We start from the raw sequence: 27,039 nt of genomic DNA, 5'->3' as shown, positions 1-27,039 counted from the left end.
GAACTGATTAGTGGTAAACATGACCATAGGAAAAGGCCATGATAAAGCAGTGGACGTTTCAGTGATCAATAGTTACCTATAAGTAGGATTGTGGTTATGTGTTGTAAGATCTTTGACAATCTCAGGATTTAACATTGTTACACCTGTTGACACCTGTAACAGAAAAAGGAAGACCAGGCAACTCTAGCACATGGGATCAAATACTCTCAGACTGAATTGTGGATGAGATGTGGTTAATCAACTCCCCACAAACATACCTGCACGCGCTTCCTTCTATTCCCAGACTGTGATTCAAATGTAGTAGTTTTTATGTGCAAATCCAGTCTTGGAGTGAATTGTACTGTACTAGAGCAACCCATCAGTTTCTCATAGTACATCTTTATCTTGTTATACTCCACAGTGACATCATCTGCATAAGAGAAAGGATTCAGGACAAGCATCATCTTTTAAGGGGGAAGTTCAGGATTTTAGAACTTGACGTTAGATAGTGGCCAAATCACCTGAATTTAACTAAAAATCAACTCTGTATTTGGTTATATATATATATATATATATATATATATATATATATATATTTTTTTTTTGCACACACATATACACATACACATACACAGACACATACACATACACATACACATACATATACATATACATATACATATACATATACATATATATATATATATATATACACATATACACATATACACATATACACATATACATATATATATATATACACACACACACACACGTCTTTTTAACATAGATTTTCCTTTATTATTTCCCCTAACCCTACCACCTCTCCCCTAATTGGAGTAAACTAATAAACAACACTAAGTCTTCTACTTCCAGCTTATACATATTATATACATTTCACGGACACAATCTATTTTACAATAGTTATATCAAACCTCCACCTCTCCCATCTATTTCTGATGTCCATCCAGTTTGATTTCTATTTGCCATATACATTTAACTGTGCTATTTCACAAAAGTTCTGAACCTATATACATTTTACAGACACAGTATATTTCACATGTATTATCCTGTTGTTATTAGTCCCACCCTTCAGCTCCACTCAACCCCTCCCATCTATCTCTTAACACCATCCATATTGGATTTCTATGTGCCATATATTGTTCAACTGTGCTGTGATGGTTTGATGTTACTTAAAGGTGTTATGGCCATTTAAGACAACAAAATATGTTCAAATGGCTCCATCACTTCTATTGATTGTTAGCTTGTGGTGGCTAAAGTTAGCTGATGTTTGTAGTGGCTGTTTAAAGAAATCTTTTACATATTATTTTACCTTTTCACGTGTGAGTTCCAAATATCTCTAATGGTTGCCCCAGCGTGAGTTTTTTTAAATGCATGTGATGTCAGAATGCACCCACTGTTCCAACATGTGATTGTTATGCAACAGGACAGTTAACCTGTGCTGCCCTCAAACCAAGGCACGCTGCCTGCTAATTATCTATTGGCTATCTTTCAACTTGTACATTTCAAATTATTTTCTATAAAGTTTTCTTTTCTAACAACAGTTTGTGTGTTCCGCCTCCTTATTAATTCACGTAGAAGTAGCCCATTTCACTGTGGCGGACAATTTATGTTTGAGGCTTTACTGAACCTTACAAACTTCTCTCTTCGATGAGAACCCAAGCACTTCCCCAGTGTTTCCGGAGATCAAGTACATTTGTGCATCTCTAGTCAGAACAGGCCTTGCACAAACTTTTCCCCCCAGCACATTTTTTTGGTCTGGCGCCCGCATTGTCTTCATTGTTATTTTCCTTACATTGTTGTTATCCTTACAGATGTGTGCGTTCCTATCAAAGTAAGTGCCTCATTTTCTTCATATTGTGTTTTCGTTTCTACGGTAGCATACGGTATGCATGGAACATGTATTAACAAATAATGCATTTAGATTCTTGCATAGATTTTAATTGACAATTTAATACTTTTTTGAAGGTTGTACTGATCATGCTAAGGCTAAGCTATTTGCCAGCTATGTGTGGCTTCATGTTTGTTGACATCATACATTGCGTTCTGGTTGTCACGTAAATGTCCGTCAGACCAAAGATGTTATAACAAAACAAGGTTAAGGGACAGTTCATTTGACTGAGTTATGGTGCTTCAAGACAACTGGGAACTCTGAAAAATACAAGGTCAAATCATGACGTCAGTGATCTTCAGGTAGGACAGTCAGAGCTCTAGAAAGAGGCCCTAGTTCGAAATCGGAGTTGGATGACCATTCAAAACTATTTTTCAGAGTCGGAGCTAGTTTTTTTCAGAGTTCCCAGTTGTCTTGAACGCACTGAAGTCGGAACTCAAAGATTTCCAAGTTCCCAGTTGTTTTGAATGCGGCATCAGATTGTAACTATGGGTTGCCAGACCCCCCTTTCCAGGGCTTTTATTTGTATTTATCTTATAAACTTCTCCTGTGTTGCCTCTCATTGATTGATAAATCCCCCATCATAGTAATATTTCCTGCATCATATCCCCCATGATACCTTCCCCCATTTCTACCCCCCATGGACTTGATAAGTCGTTTACAATTTTTGACAAATCACAAAGCAGGTCAAATGTTATCACCTCGCAGATCATCACCCCAAATACAAGCATACTGCCTAGCCTAACTGTAGTGCAAAAGCTAAACAGAGAGGAAACCATTTTAGGGGGGTTTGTGTGGGGGGGGTTTCATTTAAATTGTGGGGGGTTTTCAAGTCATGCGCTCTGGTTCTTGTATACACAGTAACAAGTACATCGAAGATTTGTAATATGCTGAAAAGTGGCCAAACTAAGTTCATATTTTTCAGGCAATGGGCACAGATTTGCAGGGCAAAGATAACCACCCAGCCAGGACGGGTTGTGCAGGCGCTAAGCTCGAGACCTCCAGTGCGCCTCCACGGCCCAGTGTATCCGGTGCCTCTGCCAAGGACAAAACCTCCTGTATGTCTCCCCAGCCTGGTGAGTCCTGTGCCTGCTGCCAGAACCAGGCCTCCTGTATGTCTCCCCAGCCTGGTGAGCCCTGTGGTAGATCCACGTACCAGACTGCCCATACGTCTCCTCACTCCAGTGATGATCCATGGCACAAAGCCTCCAGTGATCATCCATGGCACGAAGCCTCCAATGATGAATCATGGCAAGAAGCCTCCATTGAGGAGTCATGGCACGAAGCCTCCAACTATGGTCTCTAGTCCGGAGTTTCCAGCGACGGCCTCCAGTCCGGAGCCTCCAGCGACAGTCTCCAGTCCGGAGCCTCCAGCGACAGTCTCCAGTCCGGGGCCCGCAACGAGGCTGCCCAGTCCGGGGCCCGCAACGAGGCTGCCCAGTCCGGGGCCCGCAACGAGGCTGCCCAGTCCGGGGCCCGCAACGAGGCTGCCCAGTCCGGGGCCCGCAACGAGGCTGCCCAGTCCGGGGCCCGCAACGAGGCTGCCCAGTCCGGGGCCCGCAACGAGGCTGCCCAGTCCGGGGCCCGCAGCGAGGCTGCCCAGTCCGGGGCCCGCAGCGAGGCTGCCCAGTCCGGGGCCCGCAGCGAGGGTGCCCAGTCCGGGACCCGCAGCGAGGGTGCCCAGTCCGGGACCCGCAACGAGGGTCCCCAGTCCGGGGTCGGCGACGAGGGTCCCCGCACCAGAGGTGCCACCAAGATGGGGTGAGCCAGTGGTGGAGCGGGGTCTGCGTCCCGCACCTGAGCCGCCACAGCGGATAGATGCCCACCCAGACCCTCCCCTATAAGTTCAGGTTTTGCGGAAGGAGTCCAAACCTTTTGGGGGTGGTACTGTCACGCCCTGACCTTAGACAACCTTTTTATGTCTCTATTTGGTTTGGTCAGGGTGTGATTTGGGGTGGACATTCTATGTTTTTGTTTTCTATGATTTTGTATTTCTATGTTTTGGCCGGGTATGGTTCTCAATCAGGGACAGCTGTCTATCGTGGTCTCTGATTGGGAACCATACTTAGATAGCCCTTTTCCCTCCTTTCAGCATGGGAAGTTGTCTTTGTTTGTGGCACTATAGCCTTAAGCTCACGGTTGTTTTTGTATTGTTTATTGTTTTGACGGCGGCATCCTAATAAAAAGGAGTATGTACGCTCACCCCGCTGCGCTTTGGTCTACTTCATTCGACGGCCGTGACAAGTAGGTCATTCAGGGTGCCTATTGGCATGAATTGTCACGATCGTTTGTAAAATTAACGGACCAAGGCGCAGCGTGCGAAGAGTTCCACATGTTTAATTAAATAAAACTCACCAAAACAATACAGAACAAAATGAAACGTGAAGTCAAATGCAGTGCTCACTGGCAACTACACACAAACAAACAAGATCCCACAAAAACCCAGTGGGAAAAGGCTGCCTAAATATGATCCCCAATCAGAGACAACGATAGACAGCTGCCTCTGATTGGGAACCATACCAGGCCAACATAGAAATAACAAAACTAGAGTGCCCACCCTAGTCACACCCCGACCTAACCCAATTTGAGAATAAAAGGCTCTCTAAGGACAGGGCGTGACATGAATATGTTTAATGACCAGTATATGCCCATTCCAACACAGAAAAGCTGCTTTTAACATATTCATTTTTTTTAAATTAAGTAAAAAATATTTCACTCCTATTGTCATTGATTACAGGTCATGTTTCATAGAAATCTGGAAAAACTGGACTGTTACTTTAAAACCATTAAATTGATGTCATGGATTGTCAATCCTTTCATTGAGAGTGCTCTGGGCTACATATGGGTTACATTTCCCGAGCCCCACCCCTCAGCTGTACACCAAAATAAGTTTTGCTGAAAAAACAAATGATGCTTCTTCCTTCAAATATTGTGGTTCTGATCTGAAATGTAAGTAGGGTATACACATTTACTTATGACACGAGCTAAATGCAGCTCAAGATAAAGAGGACATGGTTTCCAGACTTGTTCTGACAAGTACTTGACTTGATTTCAACTATATTAGAATAGGTAAAGCGTTTGTTCCGTTTCATTTACCTGGGAGGAACGAGCTGTTGGGGGTCTTCAGTGAGAGATCCATTGATTCTTGTAGTTTACACTTCAGCTGCATCATGATGTGATCCTAATGTAGTACAGACATTATTATTTAGTCCACTCTCACACTACATGAAGATTGTGCTTTACCACAACCAAGTCTAAATGCTGTGCACTGGGTGTTCATAAACTAGGTTCTTCTTGAGGGTATTTTGGTTTGCTTTCAAGCCGCAAATATTTGAATTCAGCAAGTGTGATCATAATTGCTATGGTGGCCTGTGGAAACATGCAGATCCCAAGAAGATTACTAAACTTAACCCATCTGAAAATGCACCCCTAACCTGCTGTGTGAAAGCAACATGACAATAGGGTTGTTACATGTACAGACATTACCCAAATGAATTTAATTTGAACGGTAACATACATGCCAAATGCTGCTATTCAAGGTGATATGGGCTGAAAACCTATATGGCATCACCAGTGGCTATGCATTTTTGCACCATGCCAAATGAACATCTATGTAAAGTATATTATTAAGGGCTTGCAATGTTGCTATTGCAAAGAAAATATTTATATACCATGTCAAATCCTTTTTTAACTCCATCTGTACGACTCTGATACAGACAGACTGTATTCTAGAAATGACCATAATGCTTTTGAATTATTTTAGAGAGCATTGAACTAAAGTGGTACCGACTGATAAACAAACCTGAAAGTAACAAACTGCGCACCTACTGTCTTTTTAAATGCACTTTTGGGACAGAACCCTATGTATGTACTGTTTTATCCAATCAATATCGAAACTCTTGAAAAATGTAGATATGGAGTGGCCCATCTCGCTATTGAGACTGGTCGATACAAAACACTCCCCTAGATTAATGTGTATATACTTTCTGCAACAATCATTCCATTGAAACTGAACGTCATGCCTTATGGATGATCTTTTTTGTCAGCTGTCCAACCAAAATGAAAATTTTAACAGTCTTGATGAAAATAATACATTATGTGACATTTTATCAGGTAACAATAATGTAAATGCCTGAGACATAGTCTGCCACCCTATCCTCCAACAAATACGTTTACTTTTCAGTGCCTAATTGTCCTTTAATCCACTTTACTTTTTTCATGCATACGTGTATAGATTATTCAATTCATTGTAGATTATGCCTGTACCACGTTTGACTATGATTGTTTTTAGTGTCTCAAAATGAAATTTGAGTGGTCCACAATGTGATAAAAACAAATCTGTATTTTGTAGTCTTGTATCATTGTGGAGTGACACTTTAATACGTGTTTCTAACTATACTGTATAATGTGTCCAGGGCTTGCAACTAACTAACTAGCTAACTTACTGCATACTGCATTTCAACTGTGTGTAGTTTTATAATGCTATTTTACACTTTGTTATGAGGCTAAGAGAAAATGTTGCAGTTTTAAAGCTAATTTCCTGCAAATCTACACTTGTTGCCATGGGACAGAGGAAAACGTGTTGTTTTATAGCTCAGGTCATGCTGTTGATCACATTTTTCCATGTGGATTATATATATTTGTGATAATTTCCTGCTATTCTACACATTTTGCCATGAAGCTGAGAGAACATTTAACAGTTTCAATGCAAATTTCCAGCCATTCTACATATTTTGCTATCATATGCTATCCGGCCCTGAATGTGTCAAACCTTTAGGTTGATTAAACCACCCAGCATATCTTCCTTGGCCTTCTGGAAAGGGTTGTTATTCTTCATGTGATGATGTAGCTCATCTTTCATCCTTTTCAGAGAATCTTTTCCTGTCTGCTCTGATGCCCCTAAAACACAGTCATCATATTGTTTCCATAACCATTGTACGACTTCATCTGCTATTCACACTGCACATTCTACATACAATGCATTCAGAAAGTATTCAGACCCCTTGACTTTTTCCACATTTTGTCACGATAAAGCCTTATTCTAAAACGGATGACATTGTTTCCCCTCCCCCCTCATCAATCTACACACAATACCCCATAATGACAAAGCAAAAACAGGATTTTAGGTATTTTTGCAAATATATTAAAAATGAAGAAACTTAAATATCACATTATCATAAGTATTCAGACCCTTTACTCAGTAATTTGTTGAAGCACCTTTGGCAGCGATTACAGCCACGAGGCGTCTTGGCACACGCTACAAGCTTGGCACACCTCTATTTGGGGAGTTTCTCCCATTCTTCTCTGCAGATCCTCTCAAGCTCTGTCAGGTTGGATTGGGAGCGTCGCTGCGCAGCTATTTTCAGGTCTCTCCAGAGATGTTCGATTGGGTTAAAGTCCGAGCTCTGGCTGGGCCACTCAAGGACATTCAGAGACGTATCCCCAAACCACTCCTGCATTGTCTTGGCTGTGTGCTTAGGGTCGTTGTCCTGTTGGAAGGTGAACCTTCACCCCAGTCTGATGTCCTGAGCGTTCTGGAGCAGGTTTTCATCAAGGATCTCTCTGTACATCTTTCCCTCAATCCTGACTAGTCTCCCAGTCCCTGCCGCTGAAAAACATCCCCACAGCATGATGCTGCCACCACCGTGCTTCACCGTAGGGATGGTGCCTGGTTTCCTCCAGACGTGATGCTTTGGCATCAAGCCAAAGAGTTCAATCTTGGTTTCATCAGACCAAAGAATCTTGTTTCTCATGGTCTGAGAGTCCTTTAGGTGCCTTTTGGCAAACTCCAAGCAGGCTGTCATGTTCCTTTTACTGAGGAGTGGCTTCCGTCTGGCAACTATACCATAAAGGCCTGACTGGTGGAGTGCTGCAGAGATGGTTGTCCTTCTGGAAGTTTCTCCCATCTCCACAGAGGAACTCTGGAGCTCTTGTAGAGTGACCAGAGTGGGTTGTAGAAGTTGTAGAGTGACTAGAGTGGGTTCTTTGTCACCTCCCTGACCAAGGCCCTTCTACCACGATAGCTCAGTTTAGCTGGGCAACCAGCTCTAGGAAGCGTCTTGGTGGTTCCAAACTTCTTAAATTTAAGAATAATGAAGGACACTGTTCTTGAGGACCATCAATGCTGCAGACATTTTTTGGTACCCTTTCCCAGATCTGTGCCTTGACACAATCCTGTCTGAGCTCTTCGGACCATTCCCTCGACCTCATGTCTTGGTTTTTGCTCTGACATGCCATGTCATCTATGGGACTTTATATATAGTCCCTTTCCAAATCATGTCCAATCAATTGAATTTACCACAGGTGGACTCCAATCAAGTTGTAAAAACATCTCCTATGATGATCAACGGAAACAGGATGAACCTAAGCTCAATTTCGTGTCTGGTAGCAAAGGGTCTGAATAATTATGTAAATAAGGTTTTTCTGTTTTTTATTTATCATCATGGGCTATCGTGTGTAGATTGATGAGGGACATGTTTTTATTTCATCCATTTTAGAATAAGGCTGTAATGTAACAAAATGTGGAAAAGGGAAGGGGTCTGAATACTTTCCGAATGCACTGTACAGTATGTTTGAAAACGTGTTACTTCACAAATATCATTATCATTTTCATGACTAGGTCACAACACTTTATCTCAGATAATACATGTTCATTTCAAGACTTACTTATATAGCATTGAAGCATGGAGTCCTTGATTGACTCGGTTAGAGTGGAGTAGATTTTTTTCTTTTTCTCACGGAGGTCACAGATTAGTTTTGCCTTCAATTCAGTTTCCTTTCAGATAGAGAAACATCATCAAGAAGACCCCTCATTTAAGTTGAATGGATAATTCACCCAAATTACAAAATTGCATTTAGGTGGTTTCCTTTACCTATATTTATTCAGGGAAAACACATTTAAAAAACTTTCTCTTTCGCAAGTGTGCCCTGTTTAAATAGATTTTAAAAATACATTTAGCAACAAGCACACAAGCAGACATCAGAAACAAGTATATTCCTCCTTAAGCATTTCCTCAAACAATGCTTTAAATACATTTAAAGGCACAAGGCGTTCAAGCCTGAGCTCATTTTGTAGTATATTCCACTTCTGCTGAGCATGAAAATCTAAGTAGTTTTTTCCTAGTTCTGAAACTACTTTTGGTATATCTAGTGCTGTCCAATCTTGTGTTCCTGTGCTGTATTTTATTGTTTTAACCTTAATGAGTGAAATCAGATATGCTGGAATATTCTGCATGAATGCTTTGTAAATAAACAAAAGGGAATGCTGATCTCTTCTTACATACAGAGAGGTCCAACCCACCTTTTGATACAATACACAGTAATGAATCTAAGGGCACAATGGCAAACAGCATCCAGAGGTCTAACAAAAAACAGACGCTGACTATCCCTTTGAGCATGGTGTTATTAATTAGGCTTTGGATGGTGTATCAATACACCCAGGCACTACAAATATACAGATGTCCTTCCTAGAGAGGAAGAAAACTGCTCAGGATTTCACCATGAGGCCAATTGTGATTTTAAAACATTTACAGTTGAATAGTTGTTATATGAGAAAATTGAGGATGGATCACCAACATTGTAGTTACTCCACATGACAGAGTGAAAAAAAGGAATACAAATATTCAAAGACATGCATCTTGTTTGCAACAAGGCACTTAAGTAATACTGCAAAACATGTGGAAAAGAAATTAACATTTTGTTCTGAATACAAGGCGTTATGTTTGGGGCAAATCCAACATAGCACATAACTGAGTACCACTTGATCTTTTCAAGCATGGTGGTGGCTGCATTATGTTATGGGTATGCTTGTCATCGGAAAGAACTAGGGAGTTTTTAGGACAAAAAGAAATGGAGTACAGCTAAGCACAGGGAAAATCGGTTGTGTATGTCAATGTTGCTTTTCCAGATATTAAAAAGAAAACCTACCTCTGTCTTGAGGAATATCAGATGCAGTGACACTTCTGGGTGCTCCCCAACCAAGCTGTTCGTGTCAAGGGTGAATGTCTCAATCTGCTCCCTGATTGGGCCACGTTTGCCCTCATTTCTGAAACACAATATGTCCAAATCAGAAGTATGGTGTCACGAACGTCGTAATCCTCCTCGTAATCCTCCTCCTTAGAATAAATACTTAATGTAATAAACAAAGAACACTTAAACAAACTACAAAACAACAAAAAACGAACGTGACGCTATATAACAAAAGTGCAGACACAAGCAACCAACGTATAGACATAGACAATAACCCACAACCCACAATACAAAACAGGCTACCTAAATATGGTTCCCAATCAGAGACAATGCAAAACACCTGTCTCTGATTGAGAACCATATCAGGCCAAACATAGAAATAGACAAACCAGACAAACAACATAGAATGCCCACACAGATCACACCCTGACCAACCAAAACATAAAACATACAAAGCAAACTCTGGTCAGGGCGTGACATATGGTTACCAGATTTAATTGAATTCCAAGTTGATTCAATTCCAGTATTAATTATTGATTTTACATTTTTCTCCTAATAATGATTAAATTACTTACGGGAAATATGTCTTAAACTCTTCATCAATGAGCTTGATCATACATGAGGCTAAACTCTCATTAAGGTTTATTTCCCTTCTCCTTTGCTTTTTCCCTTTTGGTTTGTAAACGCCGCCATTCTTGCACAAAGTCTTCACTACTTTATGATATCCACTGCCTTTTTTCCCTCCCTGGGAATACATTTTTTAAATATGTTCAATGTTTTTAAGAGCACAGCATTCAACATCTATAATGGATAAGTATCTATCAATAGCTGCTTTTCCACTATTGTGCAAGCCTATATCTGTGGAAGCCAATTCATGCTATCGCCAGAGAAATGTGAAAATCGAGAGACTCAACACACGATCATTTCATGTTTATAGGAACGTACCACTCTCCCATTTCTCTCTCTCCCTGGGAGTCCATCGGTTAGGATAATGACATCTTGTGCACGTCACTTTGGTTTATTGTGGGTTCTTGAGTGGCCCAGGAGTCCAACTTTTGAAATGCAGACTCTGAGACATGAGGGACAGACAAGTTCTTCTGTTGGTGATGTTGACCCTGTTGTGCAGTAATGACACTTTTCTCTGGCTTCAGGTAGCTGATTGTTTCTTTCCCTTTTGAAGTTGCCTGTTGCTGGTTGTCTTTGGAAAACTGTTTGGGCTGACTTATCTTTCAATGCCCCTGCTGCAGCTCGCCAAATAAAATCTTTTGGTGTTGGGGCATCCTGATGGTGTGGCCAGTCGATCGGAGCTGTGTCTTTATGCTGTTTGCCCTCTGCATTACCTCCAGGTTGGGGACCTTGTCTTACCACTGCATACCCATAATAGATCTCAGAGATTGTGTATGGAATGTTTCCATCTGTTTGATGTGGTGACTGTTCAGGGTCCAAGTTTCACAGACATACAGCAGGGTTGTGATCACTACCATAGTATAGATTTTCAGTTTTGTGGAAAGAGGGATGGTGTGATGGTTAAGTATTCTGTTCCTCAGTCTTCCCAATGATTGGCTTAAGCAGGATTCTGCTTGTTATTTCTTGGTTGAGTGAGCCATCCTCAGAGATGCTGTTCCCCAGGTATGTGACTTGGTCGACATTCCGGAGCTCAGAGGCATTGAGGTAGATCCGTTGAGGTACAATCGTCGGCAAAGAGGGCCTCATGGCCAAAATGTTCTTGTGTGTTGGTCTTTGCTCGGAGCCTGCACAGTTTGTAGATTGAACCAGTGGAAGCAGAGTGATAGCTCCAACCCCCTTCCTTTGCAAGTTACGGGCAAGTCCATGGGCCAAATGTCCCCTCCCCTTCCCAAATGTGAAAGATGCGAGCACCTTGGAAATCATGATTAGTCCAAATGACCAGTGACAAAAAATCTGATTACTGGAACAAAGTTCCTCTTTAGATGTCGCATCCCACACTCTGTTGACAGATGCTGCCAATAACGGCTATGTTACGTGCGTCTGCCCACGAGAGATTACTCTCCCATTTACAGTGCATTCGGAAAGTATTCAGACCCCTTTAACTTTTTCAACATTTTGTTACGTTAAAGCCTTATTCTAAAATGGATTAAATAGTTTTTCCCCCCTCATCAATCTACACACAATGGTCTATATTGACAGAGCAAAAACAGCTATTTAGAAATGTGGCAATTAAAAAAAAAAAAAACGGAAATATGACATTTACATACAGTACCAGTCAAAGTTTTGACACACCTACTCATTCAAATGATTTTCTTTATTTTTACTATTTTCTACATTGTAGAATAATAGTGAAGACATCAAAACTATGAAATAACACATGCAGTAGAATAATGTAGTAACCAAAGAAGTGTTAAACAAATCAAAATATATTTGATATTTTAGATTCTTCAAAGTAGCCAACCCTTGCCTTGATGACAGCTTCTAAAACTCTTGGCATTCTCTCAGGATTCACCTGGAATGCTTTTATAACAGTCCTGAAGGAGTTCCCACATACAGTTGAAGTCGGAAGTTTACATACACTTAGGTTGGAGTCATTAAATCTCGTTTTTCAACCACTCCACAAATGTCTAGTTAAAACAAACTATAGTTTTGGCAAGTCGGTTAGGACATCTACTTTGAGCATGACACAAGTAATTTTTCCAACAATTGTTTACAGACAGATTATTTCACTTATAATTCACTGTATCACAATTCCAGTGGATTGGAAGTTTAAATACACTAAGTTGACTGTGCCATTAAACAGCTTAAAAAATTCCGGAAAATTATGTCATGGCTTTAGAAGCTACTGATAGGCTAATTTACATAATTTGAGTCAATTGGAGGTGTACCTGTGGATGTATTTTAAGGCCTACCTGCAAACGCAAGGCCTCTTTGCTTGACATCATGGGAAATCAAAAGAAATCAGCCTAGACCGCAGAAAAACAATTGAAGACCTCCACAAGTCTGGTTCATCCTTGGGAGCAATTTCCAAAAGCCTGACGGTACCACGTTCATCTGTACAAACAATAGTACGCAAGTATAACCACCATGGGACCACGCAGCCGTCATAGCGCTCAGGAAGGAGACGTGTTCTGTCTCCTAGAAATGAATGTACTTTGGTGCGAAAAGTGCAAATCAATCCCAGAACAACAGCAAAGTACCTTGTGAAAATGCTGGAGGAAACAGGTACAAAAGTATCTATATCCTCAGCAAAACGAGTCCTATATCGACATAACCTGAAAGGCCGCCCAGAAAGTAAGAAGCCACTGCTCCAAAACTGCCATAAAAAAGCCAGACTGCACATGGGAACAAATATCATACTTTTTGGAGAAATTTCCTCTGGTCTGATGAAACAAAAATACAACTGTTTGGCCATAATGACCATTGTTATGTTTGGAGGAAAAACCGTGAAGCACAGGGGTGGCAGCATCATGTTGTGGGGGTGCTTTGCTGCAAGAGGGACTGGTGCACTTCACAAAATAGATGACATCCTGAGGAAGGACAATTATGTGGATATATTGAAGCAACATCTCAAGACATCAATCAGGAAGTTAAAGCTTGGTTGCAAATGGGTCTTCCAAATGGACAATGACCCCAAGCATAATTCCAAAGTTGTGGCAAAATAGCTTAATAAGGACAACAAAGTCCAGGTATTGGAGTGGCCATCACAAAGCCCTGACCTCAATTCTATAGAAAATATGTGGACAGAACTTAAAAAGCGTGTGCGAGCAAGGAGGCCTACAAACCTGACTCAGTTACACCAGCTCTGTCAGGAGGAATGGGCCAAAATTCACCCAACTTATTTTGGGAAGCTTGTGGAAGGCTACCCGAAAAGTTTGACCCAAGTTAAACAATTTAAAGGCAATCCTACCAAATACCAATTGAGTGTATGTAAACTTCTGACCCACTGGGAATGTGATGAAAAAAATAAAAGCTGAAATAAATCATTCTCTCCGGTATTATTCTGACATTTCACATTCTTAATATAACATGGTGATCGTAACTGACCTAAGACAGAGAATTTTTACTTGGATTAAATGTCAGGAATTGTGAAAAACTAAGTTTTATTGTATTTGGTTAAGGTGTATGTAAACCTCCAACCAACTGTATGCTGAGCACTTTTTGGCTGCTTTTCCTTCACTCTACGGTCCAACCCAACCCAAACCATCTCAATTGGGTTGAGGTTGGGTGATTATGGAGGCCAGGTCATCTGAAGCAGCACTCCATCACTCTCATTCTTGGTCAAATAGCCCTTGCACAGCCCGGAGGTGTGTTGCATCATCGTCCTGTTGATAGTCCCACTAAGCGCAAACCAGATGGGATGGCATATCACTGCAGAATGCTGCGGTAGCCAGGCTGGTTAAGTGTGCCTTGAATTCTAAATAAATCACAGACATTGTCACCAGCAAAGCACCCCCACACCATCACACCTCCTCCTCCATGCTTCTCGGTGGGAACCACACATGCAGAGATTATCCATTCACCTACTCTGTGTCTCACAACGACACGGCGGTTGGAACCAAAAAATCTCACATTTTGACTCATCAGACTAAAGGACAGATTTCCACCATCTAATGTCCATTCCTCGTGTTTCTTGGCCCAAGCACGTCTCTTCTTAATATTGGTGTCCTTTAGTAGTGGTTTCTATGCAGCAATTCGACCATGAAGGCCTGATTCACACAGTCTCCTCTGAACAGTTGATGTTGAGATGTTGCTGTTACTTGAACTCTGTGAAGTGTTTATTTGGGCTGCAACATCTGAGGCTGGTAACTGTAATGAATTTATCCTCTGCAGCAGAGGTAACTCTGGGTCTTCCTTGAAATTTTCCAGATTGACTGAACTTCATCTCTTAAAGTAATGACGGACTGTCGTTTTTCTTTGCTTATTTGAGCTGTTCTTGCCATAATATGGACTTGGTAATTTCCTCTACCTTGTCACAACACAACTAATTGGCTCAAACGCATTAAGAAGGAAAGAAATGTAACTTTTAACAAAACACACCTGTTAATTGAAATGCATTCCAGGTGACTACATCATGAAGCTGATTGAGAGAATGCAAAAGTGTGCAAAGGCAAAGGGTGGCTACTTATATTTTGATTGTTTAACACTTTTTTGGTTACTACATGATTCCATATCTGTTATTTCATAGTGTTGATGTCTTAACTATTATTCTATAGTGTTGAAAATAGTACAAATAAAGAAAAACCCTTGAGTGAGCAGGTGTGTCCAAACTTTGGACTGGTACTGTAAGTATTCAGACCCTTTACTTTACTTTGTTGAAACACCTTTGGCAATGATTACAGCCTTGCGTCTTCAAGCTATGACGCTACAAGCTTGGCATAACTGTTTTGGGGAGTTTCTCTGCAGACCCTCTCAAGCTCTGTCAGGTTGAATTGGGAGCGGCGCTGCACAGCTATTCTCAGGTCTCACCGGAGAAGTTCGATTGGGTTCAATTCCGGGCTCTGGCTGAGCCACTCAAGCACATTCAGAGATTTGTTCTGAAGCCAATCCTGCGTTGTCTTGGCTGTGTGCTTAGGGTCGTTGTCCTGATGGAAGGTGAACAGAAGCCCCAGTATGACGTCCTGAGTGCTCTGGAGCAGGTTTTCATCAAGGATCTCTCTGTACTTTGCTTCGTTCATCTTTCCCTCGATCCTGACTAGTCTCCCAGTCCCTGCTGCTGAAAAACATCCCCCCAGCATGATGCTGGCACCACCATGCTTCACCGTAGGGATGGTGCCTGGCTTCCTCCATATGTGATGCTTGACATTCAGGCCAAAGAGTTCAATCTTGGTTTCATCAGACCAGAGAATCTTGTTTCTCATGGTCTGAGAGTCCTTTAGGTTCCTTATGGCAAACTCCAAGCAGGCTGTCATGTGCATTTTACTGAGGATGGCTTCGGTTTGGCCACTCTACCATAAAGGACTGATTGGTGAAGTGCTGCAGCGATGGTTGTCCTTCTGGAAGGTTCTCCCATCTCCCCAGAGGAACAGAGTGACCATCGGGATCTTGGTCACCTCCCTGACCAAGGCCCTTCTCCCCCGATTGCTCAGGTTGGCTGGGCAGCCAGCTCTAGGAAGCGTCTTGGTGGTTCCAAACTTCCATTTAAGAATAATGGAGGCCACTGTGTTCTTGCGGACCTTCAATACTGCAGACATTTCTTGGTACCCTTCCGCAGATCTGTTCCTCGACACAATCCGTTCTTGGAGCTGTTCGGACAAATCCTTCGACCTTGGTTTTTGCTCTGACATGCACTGTCAACTGTGGGACCTTATATAGACAGGTTTGGGCCTTTCCAAATCATGTCCAATCAATTGAATTTACCACAGGTGGACTCCAATCATGTTGTAGAAACATCTCAAGGATGATCAATGGAAACAGGATACACCTGAGCTTAATTTCGAATGTCATAGCAAATGGTTTGAATACTTATGTAAATTAGGTATTTACATTAGATTTTTTTTAAATTTGCAACAATGTTAAAAACCTGTTTTTGCTTTGTCATTATGGGGTATTGTGTGTAGATTGATGAGGAAAATTTTTATTTAATACATTTTCTAAAATGTGGAAAAAGGGAACGGGTCTGATTACTTTCTTAATGCACTGTACTTCACTCTGAATCTATCTCACACCAATGTGAGTTACAAAAAGTTATCAAGTCGCTTTGGGGCCCTGTTTGAGTGTTTTGATTTTCAGCTTCCCTGGCGCTACCACAAAATGGCTAGCGTTGATATAGGGTGTCAATGGAAAAGCTCCTATTTAAAAATGTATATACTTTTTTTATAGCTTACAGGTGCTATCACTTTGTTCATTAATTTTTCGCATGATTCTTCTGACTGTCGAACTCCTTCTGAGAGGCATCGTTCAAAAGTCTCATAAGCCTCATCCATAGTTTGACCAATGGACTTGATCTTATCCTTGAGTCTCTGTTCCAGAACCTGGCACACCTCTTCTTTGCTGTCTGTCTGAAATTCAAACTCAACATAATCAATATAAAACACTGATTCACATGTAAGGAATATGTTTTCTGAGAGAAATACTTTGTTCTGCTGGAAGTACAATACCATGTCACTGCTTTTGGCTCCTTCTATCAGAGAGAGGATCCCATAGGCTCCAGAAACATAATCTGAAGTCTTTGTACTACGATCATTGAGATTTCTGAGAAATTCCTGAAGTTTGGGTATTTCTGAAACATCAGTTAAAAACAAAATATTTATTTCTACCTTTGGTTGGTGTCAGTGTTCTTTTCATGCTATTATTGACCCTGGATTCAAGTCTTGATTATTTTGTTTTCCTATTTCTGTTTCAGTTTGATTAACAAAATGATTGATTAAGGCCACAAGCCTACGGTAGTTATGTTTGCAGATCTCAAGTTAGGAATCAGTACTTAGTATGAGTCAAAAGTGCAATATATTCTTTGCCTAGATGAGTCTTCTTACAATAGAGTGACATTTTTAAGAGGACATGAGGATAGCTTAGCATGTTGTATGCATACACACTACCCACGATATTTTATATAAAACAAGAACCTGCATTATTTACTATTATTGACATATTGTCCAGGTTACACTTAGAGTTGTTCTTGACCAGGACATATTGCATGTTTCAATTTGACAGATACTACAGGTCATATTGAAATAGGTATTCTGCTTGGCTCCACAGGTCATATTGAAATAGGTATTCTGCTTGGCTCCACAGGTCATATTGAAATAGGTATTCTGCTTGGCTCCACAGGTCATATTGAAATAGGTATTCTGCTTGGGTGAAGTTTGTTGCTATGTCAAGCAGTTTGCATTACAAAACACACAAATCATCTCAAAGAGAGCATAGGCATCTAAATACAGGACACAATTAGATGTAATCTGTCTCTGAAGGCTTAGAAAAAAGTTTTACAAAAGGGTTCTTTGCAGAGGGATAGGGGTCTACCAGGAACCGGTTGAGCATAATAACCCTCTTTGGAAGACAAGGGTTCTTTGTAAGGCAAGTGGTTCTACCTTGAACCTTTAACATCCTAAGAGCAGTTTTTAGAAGAAAGGGTTCTTAGATGATTCTCTGGGAAAAAAAAGGATTATTTGGAAGGCAAGAAGGGTTCTACATAGAACCATATATAATATTTCCCAGCATGCTCTATTGCAGGGAGATTTTCAGAAATGTTTGTTTTACAGTAATATGTGTTTTTTTCTGCATGTACATTGATTGGTTGATAAATTGTGTGCTACACAAAGTTAAATAACATACTGTTTTCTAAACTTATCCAATCTGTTGGATGTATTGCGCCCATTACTGAGATGGTTGCTCCAGTTTAGATGATAGATGGAGTCTCAGTATTCAATCTTCTCTACCCTGGCAGTCATTCTGAATGCAGGTTGCAGGTGACAATTCCACTTGTTGGATATCCTTTTCTCTGGCTGGATTCTAATAGGAATTACACATTACTTTGCAAGCCAGCATAATGTGACTTGAAGGCCTGATGTGGCCTGTAAACCAGGATATTCCAAACACCACTGTGTTAGGGTATAACTAGGCCCTCAAAGAAAGGCTTTGTGATATGTGGAATGTATTGTCATAAATAATAACATTTAAAGGCTAATAAGGCAGGTGGAACTATTCATAGACGGTTCTAGCAAGAACCCTCCAAAGATAAGGGTTCTCAGTAGAACCTTCCATAGACAGTTCTAGGCAAAACCCTTCATAGAGGGTTCTAGGTAGAACCATATACAGGGGTTCTTTGAAGAACCATACATAGAGGGTTCTAGACAGAACCCTCTGCAAACGGTTCCCAAGCACCAAAAATAATTGCCCTGTGGGGATAAACCGGAGAACCCTGTACGGTTCTACTAAGCACCTTTTTTCTAATAGTGAATGTCGGAGAATAAAAAAAACCAGGTTCAGTTATCGTACCTGTCTCTTCTTGTTGCAAATGCTTTTCCTTTTGGTATTCCTTGGAACTCACAGTAAACACCTGAAGGAAATCCTTTCCCCCACTGAAGTGTTTCTGAAAGGTGTTTATGAGACAATGACAGCCAATTAAATCATGTCCACACACTGACATTTTGTAAGGTGTAAAAAAATCGAAATTCATTATGCTCATGCAAACAGTTGTGCTTCAACCATTTAAAAAAAATAATTCAATACATTTTGAAGATTTTGATATGACTGATAAATACCAGATAAGAACAACTTTCTTACCTTATCATAAATACAAATAAGCACCTATTACTCAATTGTTTGTTTTGTATATTAGACAACACAAATGTCTAATGAAAAGCTTTAGTGTACAATGTAATCTTGCTTTCATTTAATTCCATGAAATTCTTCATCTTCACCACTACAACATACAGTATGAGCATGTTGACAAGTCACAAAAGATTACTTTATGTCAGTTGGGACTTACCTTGACTTCTTTTTGTTTGTTGAATTTGTCCCTCACTTGCCTCTTGGTTGTTTCATTTCTGCGCAAAATCCAGGTACGTGCATTTGCCTTTTGATTCTCCTCAATGTCGTCTGTCTTGGTGCAGATGAAACTGATGCTTCGACATTCTCCACCAGGCCCGATGAGGCTAACGGTGCTGTCTAAAATCTCCCATGATTCCTTTTCTGAAGTTGCTCTTGCAATGTCGCTTACAATCCATACAGCAGAGCAGTTTCCAACAAACTGAAGAAGTGTAACATTAACTTAAAACATCCCAACATTAATGGTATAATATACACAATATATTATTCATAGCATACATAGCTTTTATAGGCCTACATACATAGCTTTAAATAGGCCTACATACATAGCTTTTATAGGCCTACATACATAGCTCTAATAGGCCTACATACATAGCTCTAATAGGCCTACATACATAGCTCTTATAGGCCTACATACATAGCTCTTATAGGCCTACATACATAGCTCTTATAGGCCTACATACATAGCTTTAATAGGCCTACATACATAGCTTTAATAGGCCTACATACATAGCTTTAATAGGCCTACATACATAGCTTTTATAGGCCTACATACATAGCTTTAATAGGCCTACATACGTAGCTTTAATAGGCCTACATACATAGCTTTAATAGGCCTACATACATAGCTTTAATAGGCCTACATACATAGCTTTAATAGGCCTACATACATAGCTTTTATAGGCCTACATACATAGCTTTAATAGGCCTACATACGTAGCTTTAATAGGCCTACATACATAGCTTTTATAGGCCTACATACATAGCTTTTATAGGCCTACATACATAGCTTTTATAGGCCTACATACATAGCTTTTATAGGCCTACATACATAGCTTTTATAGGCCTACATACATGTGTGTATAAGGTAGTAGTTGTGGAATTGTTAGGTTAGATTTACTCATTGGTTATTACTGAATTGTCGGAACTAGAAGCATTGCTACACTCGCATTAACATCTGCTAACCATGTGTATGTGACAAATAAAATTTGATTTGGAAGAGCATGGTGCTTACAATGCTAGGGTTGTGGATTTGATTCCCACAGGGGACCAGTATGAAAATGTATGCACTCACTACTGAAAGTTGCTCTGTATAAGTGTCTACTAAAATGGGTAAGAAATGAAAAGACCATTTCAGCTTTCACTTTGAAACAAGTTGCATTTGCAAAGTATTTAAAGAAAAATAATTCACCAAAGTAGTGCACTGGGCCTTTACTAGGCCTGTATTAGGGACCGACATAGACGTCTTCATCGCGGGCGATTACTTCCCGCAGCTATGATTATATAATATGTATTTATTAATCAATTGTACATAAGTATAAATAAACTAAAGTACATAGATATAGCCAGCCATTTGGACCTGTACCTATGATATTGATACTAACCTATGACGTTGATCTAACATCAACCAAATTAGAAGCTGCATGAATACAATTCTAAACAGATCATGGGATCATCATCAATAAGAATTATCAATAATTACCGATTTCCACATCTCATCTCTGCTCTTGTTGCTGTCTCCATTGCCTGGAAGATCAACCAGCACAACATGCTCCAGCAGGTCTTTGGAGTTTGGCACCTTGATGGTTATACACTTCACAAGCGGCCAATACTGTCTTTTAAATGTATCACTCTGTGTGTCACTCCGTGTGTAACAAGTTATCTGTTCAGAGAGTTCTTCAGCCTGCAATTGTAATAAAGAATCATTACATGCAATGATGAAAAAATAAGGATTTTTCTTAAAATAACGCATTGACAAAGATCAAAGAACCTAACAGATTTGTAATCAGTCTGGTTGCCGACCTAAAATGTTTTTTTAACCAAAATATTTTTTTTTACAAAAGCACAAAATCTTCACGGAAGTGAACTAGCATGACAATGTCACTTACTGTATCACATAGAAATATTTTCTTCACTGATAAACGAAACTCTGGAATTTCTCTGAAGTGCTTCCTGTCCATTAATTCTTCTAAGGTTGCCCCACGTCCATCTTTTCCATACAAAGCTGATATCTTTTCATCATCGTCATCATCATCATCATCCCTTTCCTGGTCTTCATCATTTCCATCCTCATAAGATCTGTCTCTGAAGATGGACCATAGCTCCTCTTTCCATTCCTAATAAAAATGTCAAACCACAACAAATGTGTAATACATACTGTATCTCTTTGTGTTACGAAACAACCTAGCCAGCCTACTTCTAACGCTACACTAGCACTGCAATGTCTAGGGGTCCAAGGCCATATGGAATTGTTGTTAGATGGTCATACCATAGGTCAATTAGCTATTTGATGTTGAATTTTAGGACACATATATATATATATATATATATATATATATATATATTTGAGATTCTTCAAATAGCCATCCTTTGCCTTGATGACAGCTTTGCACACTCTTGGCATTCTCTCAACCAGCTTCATCTGGAATGAGTTTCAAACAGTCTTGAAGAGTTCCCACATATGCTGTTGGCTGTTTTCCTTCACTCTGCGGTCTGACTCATCCCAAACCATCTCAATTTGGTTGACGTCAGGGGGTTGTGGAGGCCAGATCATCTGATGCAGTACTCCTTCACTCTCCTTGTTGGTAAAATAGCCCTTACACAGCCTGGAGATGGGTCTTTGCCCTGTTGAAAAACAAATGATAGTCCCACAAAGCCCACACCAGATGGGATGGCATATCATTGCAGAATGCTGTGGTAGCCATGCTGCTTAAGAGTGCCTTGAATTTTAAATAAATCACAGACAGTGTCCCCAGCAATGCACCCGCACACCATAACATCTCCTCCATGCTTTACGGTGGGAAATACACATTCGGAGATCATTCGTTCACCCACATCGAGTCTCACAAAGACCCAAAAAATCTAATCTGGACTCCAGACCAAAGGACAAAATTCCACCTGTCTAATGTCCATTGCTCGTGTTTCTTGGCCCAAGCAAGTCTCTTCTTATTATTGGTGTCCTTTTGTACTGGTTTCTTTGCAGCAATTCGACCGTGACGGCCAGATTTACACAGTCTCCTCTGAACAGATGTTGAGATGTGTCTGTTACTTGAACTCTGTGAAGCATTTATTTGGGCTGCAATTCCTGAGGCTGGTAACTCCAATGAACCTATCCTCTGCAGCAGAGGTAACTCTGGGTCTTCCTTTCCTATGGCGTTCCTCATGAGAGACAGTTTCATTATAGCGCTTGATGGTTTTTGCAACTGCACTTTTTCCGTATTGACTGACCTTCATGTCTTAAAGTACTGATGGACTGTCGTTTCTCTTGCTTATTTGAGCTGTTCTTGCCATAATATGGACTTAGTCTCTTAACTAAATAGGGCTATCTTCTGTATACCTCCCCATACCTTGTCACAACACAACTGATTGGCTCAAATGCATTAAGAAGGAAAGAAGTTCCACATTATTAACTTCTAAGAAGGCACACCTGTTAATTAAAATGCATTTCAACTACCTCATGAAGCTGGTTGAGAGAATGTCAAGAGTGTGCAAAGCTGTCATCAAGGCAAAGTGTGGCTATTTGAAGAATCTCAAATCTGAAATATATTTTGATTTGTTTAACACTCTTTTGGTTACTACATGATTCCATATGTGTTATTTCATAGTTTTGATGTGTTCACTATTATTCTACAATGTAGAAAATATTAACATTTTAGAAAAATCAATGACTGAGTTGGTGTTCTGAAACTTTTGACTGGTATATATATATGAAATATATTTGCAACAAAACTTACTTCCATAAATTTTTTAAACCAGTACCGGGTTACCTTCAGACAAGTCTTGTAAAGCTTGTGGGTGTCGTTGTATATGTTGTATGTGTTCATGATAGTCTCAGCTTTCGATGGTGGGGTCATATTAATTTGTAGCCTAAACCCTTTCGACTCTACAGACCGAAGTTGGCACCTTCGCTCTCCTGACTTCAGATGAGTCCCGTGAATCTTGTGGTGGTCGTAGAGCAAACCAGAGAACACCCCCGAGTTTTTAGCATAAATGCTAGATGTCTTATTTTCAGAATGTCTTCTGGTCTGAAAAACACTGATGTAGCTCTGCCTCCTTCCACCGAAGATGCGGAAGGTCGACATCGGCGGATGTGGTGGATTGAGACGCAGCCCATGCACAAAACCAGATATCTTTAGCTTAAACAGACAGATGTTGATGTGTTTTTTATTATGCTAATTAGATTGGCATGCCCATGAGTCAATCGAAAAGCCTGGCACATCACCTGGACACGGTTGCTACTGCCCCTAGGGATGAGGTGTGGAAGTGAAAGTGTAGTGTCTATTTGTGACCTACTACTAATCTATCTACAGTATATATTGTATAACACCTGGAACACACTCAATTGAGCATCCAAAACACATATAAGAAACTGTACACTCTGACCCAATTTACACCTTGCATTATCCCTATCCAAACAGCTGGGATAGGATTACATTCTGAACTCTGGCCTTGCATTTATTTACATTTACACCTGGTATTAAAACGCTTGCAATTACACCTGGTATTACTTGCAATTACACCTGGTATTAAAACGCTTGCAATTACACCTGGTATTACTTGCAATTACACCTGGTACTAAAACGCTTGCAATTTGGACGGATTGTGTCTGCACTGTGTTCGGATCTCACTTTTCCCTTGAATTTAAGACATTTTCATGACTGAATGGCACAGCAAACCATCGGATATGCCCTGAAATATTTTGATGTGCAACCTGGAATAAAACTGTAAGGGACCAGCGCTTCTACCAGGAACCCCCTCCCCCCAAATATGTGCCGTGATGTGCAGTGATGTTAAGGTACATTGTATTGGTGTTTCTTATATTGTTGTTTCTTTTAATACAAGGTGTATATTGGGTCAATGACGGACTTTGATTCAGATCTAAGTTTTAGTTACCTTGATATGTTTCAAAGAAGCCTTCCATTAATTGTACTATTTATCATGACACCACTTTCAAAACATTGTGATAAAACAGGTGCTATTACCTTCTCTGTGATAAACTCAATCTCCGCGATGTATTTAGAGTCTGTCATATTGGTCTCCACCTGAATCATGACCGAGGTGCACGCCCCTTGGTTTCCAGAGGGCAGCAGTTTCTTCTCACCCAAGATGGTGTTAATCAAGAAGCTCTTACCAGCTCCAGTCTTCCCAAAAACACCCACTATCTCTTTTTTGTCTTTCTCCAAAGTTTGGATTTTACCTCTGTTAGAAATGAAAGACGAAAACAATTAAAGCAATTTAGTGGCCTGTATGAGTCTTTCTCCATGTGTTTTCTCTCCACATTTAAAAATGCTTACCTGAGGAAGTCAATGAGTTTGGTAGAAGGCAGATCATCAAGTTTGCTTTTGATACGTTGCATGATCTTCTTCACCTCTGTCTTGGTTTCCGTTTCTGTCAGAGTTAAACACAGGTCACCAACCAGCTATAATCTTGTTGTGTCAACATGTTTATAAAGGTGGAAAGGATATTACAGGGAAATAATGAGAGGAATGCACAGTGGCATTCAGATCTACTATATCAAAAACTGAGATAAAATGTTACTGTGTGCTGATGTTTTTACATTATGTGTTGAGTTAAAGGAGTACTCCACTGAAATAACCATACATTTATTACTGTTAGAGAGATGGCTACAAGAGTAGAGCACTGGACTCTATAACACCACTTTTGAGGTCTGACAACATCTGAAAAATTACAGTCAACTGTAGGATTAAGGATTACCCCTTATTTTCAATTTTCGCCTAAAATGACATACCCAAATCTAACTGCCTGTCGCTCTGGCCCTGAAGCAAGGATATACATATTCTTGGTACCATTTGAAAGGAAACACTTTGACGTTTATGGAAATGTGAAAGGAATGTAGGAGAATGTAACACAATAGATCTGGTAAAAGATAATACAAAGAAAAAAACAACTATTCTTTTGTACTTTTTTGTTACAACATCTTTGAAATGCAAGAGAAAGGCCATAATGTATTATTCCAGCCCAGGTGCACTTGATATTTTGGCCACTAGATGGCATCAGTGTATGTGCAAAGTTTAAGACTTTGCAATGAACCATTGCATTTCTGTTCAAAATTCTGAATCAAGACTGCCCAAATGTGCCTAATTTGTCTATGAATAACTTTTCATGTTCAAAATTGTGCTCTCTCCTCAAACAATAGCATGGTATTCGTTCACTGCAATAGCAACTGTAAATTGGACAGTGCAGTTAGATTAACAAGAATTTAAGCTTGCCAATATCAGATATGTCTATGTCCTGGGAAATGTTCTTGTTACTTAAAACCTCATGCTAATCGCATTAGCCTACATTAGCTCAACCGTCCCGTGGAAGGGACACCGATCCCGGAGAAGTTTAATGGAGACACCAGTTAGTCCTCTCACTCAAACCCTTGTAATGTTTTTTGTCTTATGTTGTCCCTACCCCAAATTATTCTTGTCATGTTACTAAATGTATCCAGATTATATTTTATATTTCATTATCAATAAATGCAGCAAAAAGTACAGTACATATAAAATGGACCAAAAATCTATCAGTGTAATGTTTGGATTCAGTCATGTGTCAGGTGAACTGTGATGTTATCACCTTTAGTCTATACCTTTCCCATCATCTCCAAACTGTTCCCTTTTAATTGCTACCATATTTCTTCTGTAAGAACATTTCAATTTAGCCCTATGCATGGAGGTCAATTCCCACAACTGTAAAGGGTTCAAATGATTGTGGTTCATATCAACACCATCATCCACCTACCAAGTGTTTCAGTTAATCTGACTGCGGCACCACGTTGATGTTTCTTTGTTTGTTTGTTTGCATCGGTCTCATCAGATTTTCTTTTGCCTGGAAACAATTGGAAACATATTTTATTAATGAATACACAAACTATCCAGCAGCAGTAACAGATCTTCCAATCTCGTTATAGCCAATGATGTTATGCAAATGAGTTGCATCAGTCGGTGAAAAAGCATTTAAAATTGTCTACTTACTGCATGCTTATGATAAACGGTACAAAGGGGTAGTATATATAATTCAATAGTACGACTTATGATTTACTAAGTGATTTAAATATATATATATATATATATATATATCACTTAAGATGTTTCGCATTGTCATCTTCTAAAACTGGTATTTTTGTGTTGTTTTTCTGTATGTGTAAATCTAAAACATCTGTGCTTTTCACCTGAAAAATTCACTTGAAGAGAGGGTTTCTTACTGGTTGAGGGTTCACTCTGAAAAACATATAGATAATCAACAGGTTATTAAAGGAATCATTCCACAAAACTTATCATAATTGCATTTGGTTTAGGTAATTATTGTACTTTAGGGCTAGTGTACAGTACAGTACAGTTTCATGTACAGTAAATGGGTATATAGGACGGTAAAGATGGTACATTTCCTGAGGAACTCTTGGAGACCTTAATGGTGGCTGACAACGACGTGGCCTCTTGAATGTTCATATCATCATTGTGTTGCTGCCGTTTCTACAGTTAAAAAACATTAGATGACTCTCAGTTAGGGTGACCACATGTCCCGGATTATGCCGGACAGTCCCGCATGTTGGCCTTTTGTCCCACGTCCCGCAACCAAACAATCATGGCCCGCATTTTATTTAAAAAATTCCAACACCACTAATTTACAACAAAGGTCGATTTGTTCCGTATTTCAGTCAGGCATTCCATTCTGCAATGCAGGGCATTTAAAACGTGTAGTGCATTTGAGGTTTAAAAAAG

The 27,039-nt window shown here is 40.1% G+C and overlaps 1 protein-coding gene across 1 annotated transcript in view; it reads right to left on the bottom strand.

The window, feature by feature from the left end:
* Nucleotides 1-26,766, bottom strand: part of LOC129832783 (nuclear GTPase SLIP-GC-like) — a 49,734-nt gene extending 22,968 nt beyond the window's left edge. The window contains exons 1-18 of the mRNA XM_055896781.1: nt 26,701-26,766; nt 26,523-26,538; nt 26,060-26,146; nt 24,610-24,703; nt 24,298-24,514; nt 21,205-21,432; nt 20,799-20,999; nt 19,257-19,517; nt 18,764-18,857; nt 16,927-17,048; nt 16,654-16,827; nt 10,435-10,604; nt 9,818-9,935; nt 8,558-8,666; nt 6,663-6,790; nt 4,988-5,072; nt 258-409; nt 77-153 (exon numbers count right to left, since the gene is read on the bottom strand). Of these exons, the coding sequence (XP_055752756.1) occupies nt 77-153; nt 258-409; nt 4,988-5,072; nt 6,663-6,790; nt 8,558-8,666; nt 9,818-9,935; nt 10,435-10,604; nt 16,654-16,827; nt 16,927-17,048; nt 18,764-18,857; nt 19,257-19,517; nt 20,799-20,999; nt 21,205-21,432; nt 24,298-24,514; nt 24,610-24,703; nt 26,060-26,146; nt 26,523-26,538; nt 26,701-26,766 (2,399 nt within the window). The remainder of the gene's footprint in view (nt 1-76; nt 154-257; nt 410-4,987; nt 5,073-6,662; nt 6,791-8,557; nt 8,667-9,817; nt 9,936-10,434; nt 10,605-16,653; nt 16,828-16,926; nt 17,049-18,763; nt 18,858-19,256; nt 19,518-20,798; nt 21,000-21,204; nt 21,433-24,297; nt 24,515-24,609; nt 24,704-26,059; nt 26,147-26,522; nt 26,539-26,700) is intronic.
* Nucleotides 26,767-27,039: the final 273 nt, after the last annotated feature.

This window comes from Salvelinus fontinalis, chromosome 34, assembly GCF_029448725.1.
Source record: "Salvelinus fontinalis isolate EN_2023a chromosome 34, ASM2944872v1, whole genome shotgun sequence".
Classification (NCBI taxonomy): Eukaryota; Metazoa; Chordata; class Actinopteri; order Salmoniformes; family Salmonidae; genus Salvelinus; species Salvelinus fontinalis.
Note: the sequence above shows the minus strand (reverse complement) of the source record. Positions and strands in the feature narration are given on the sequence as shown.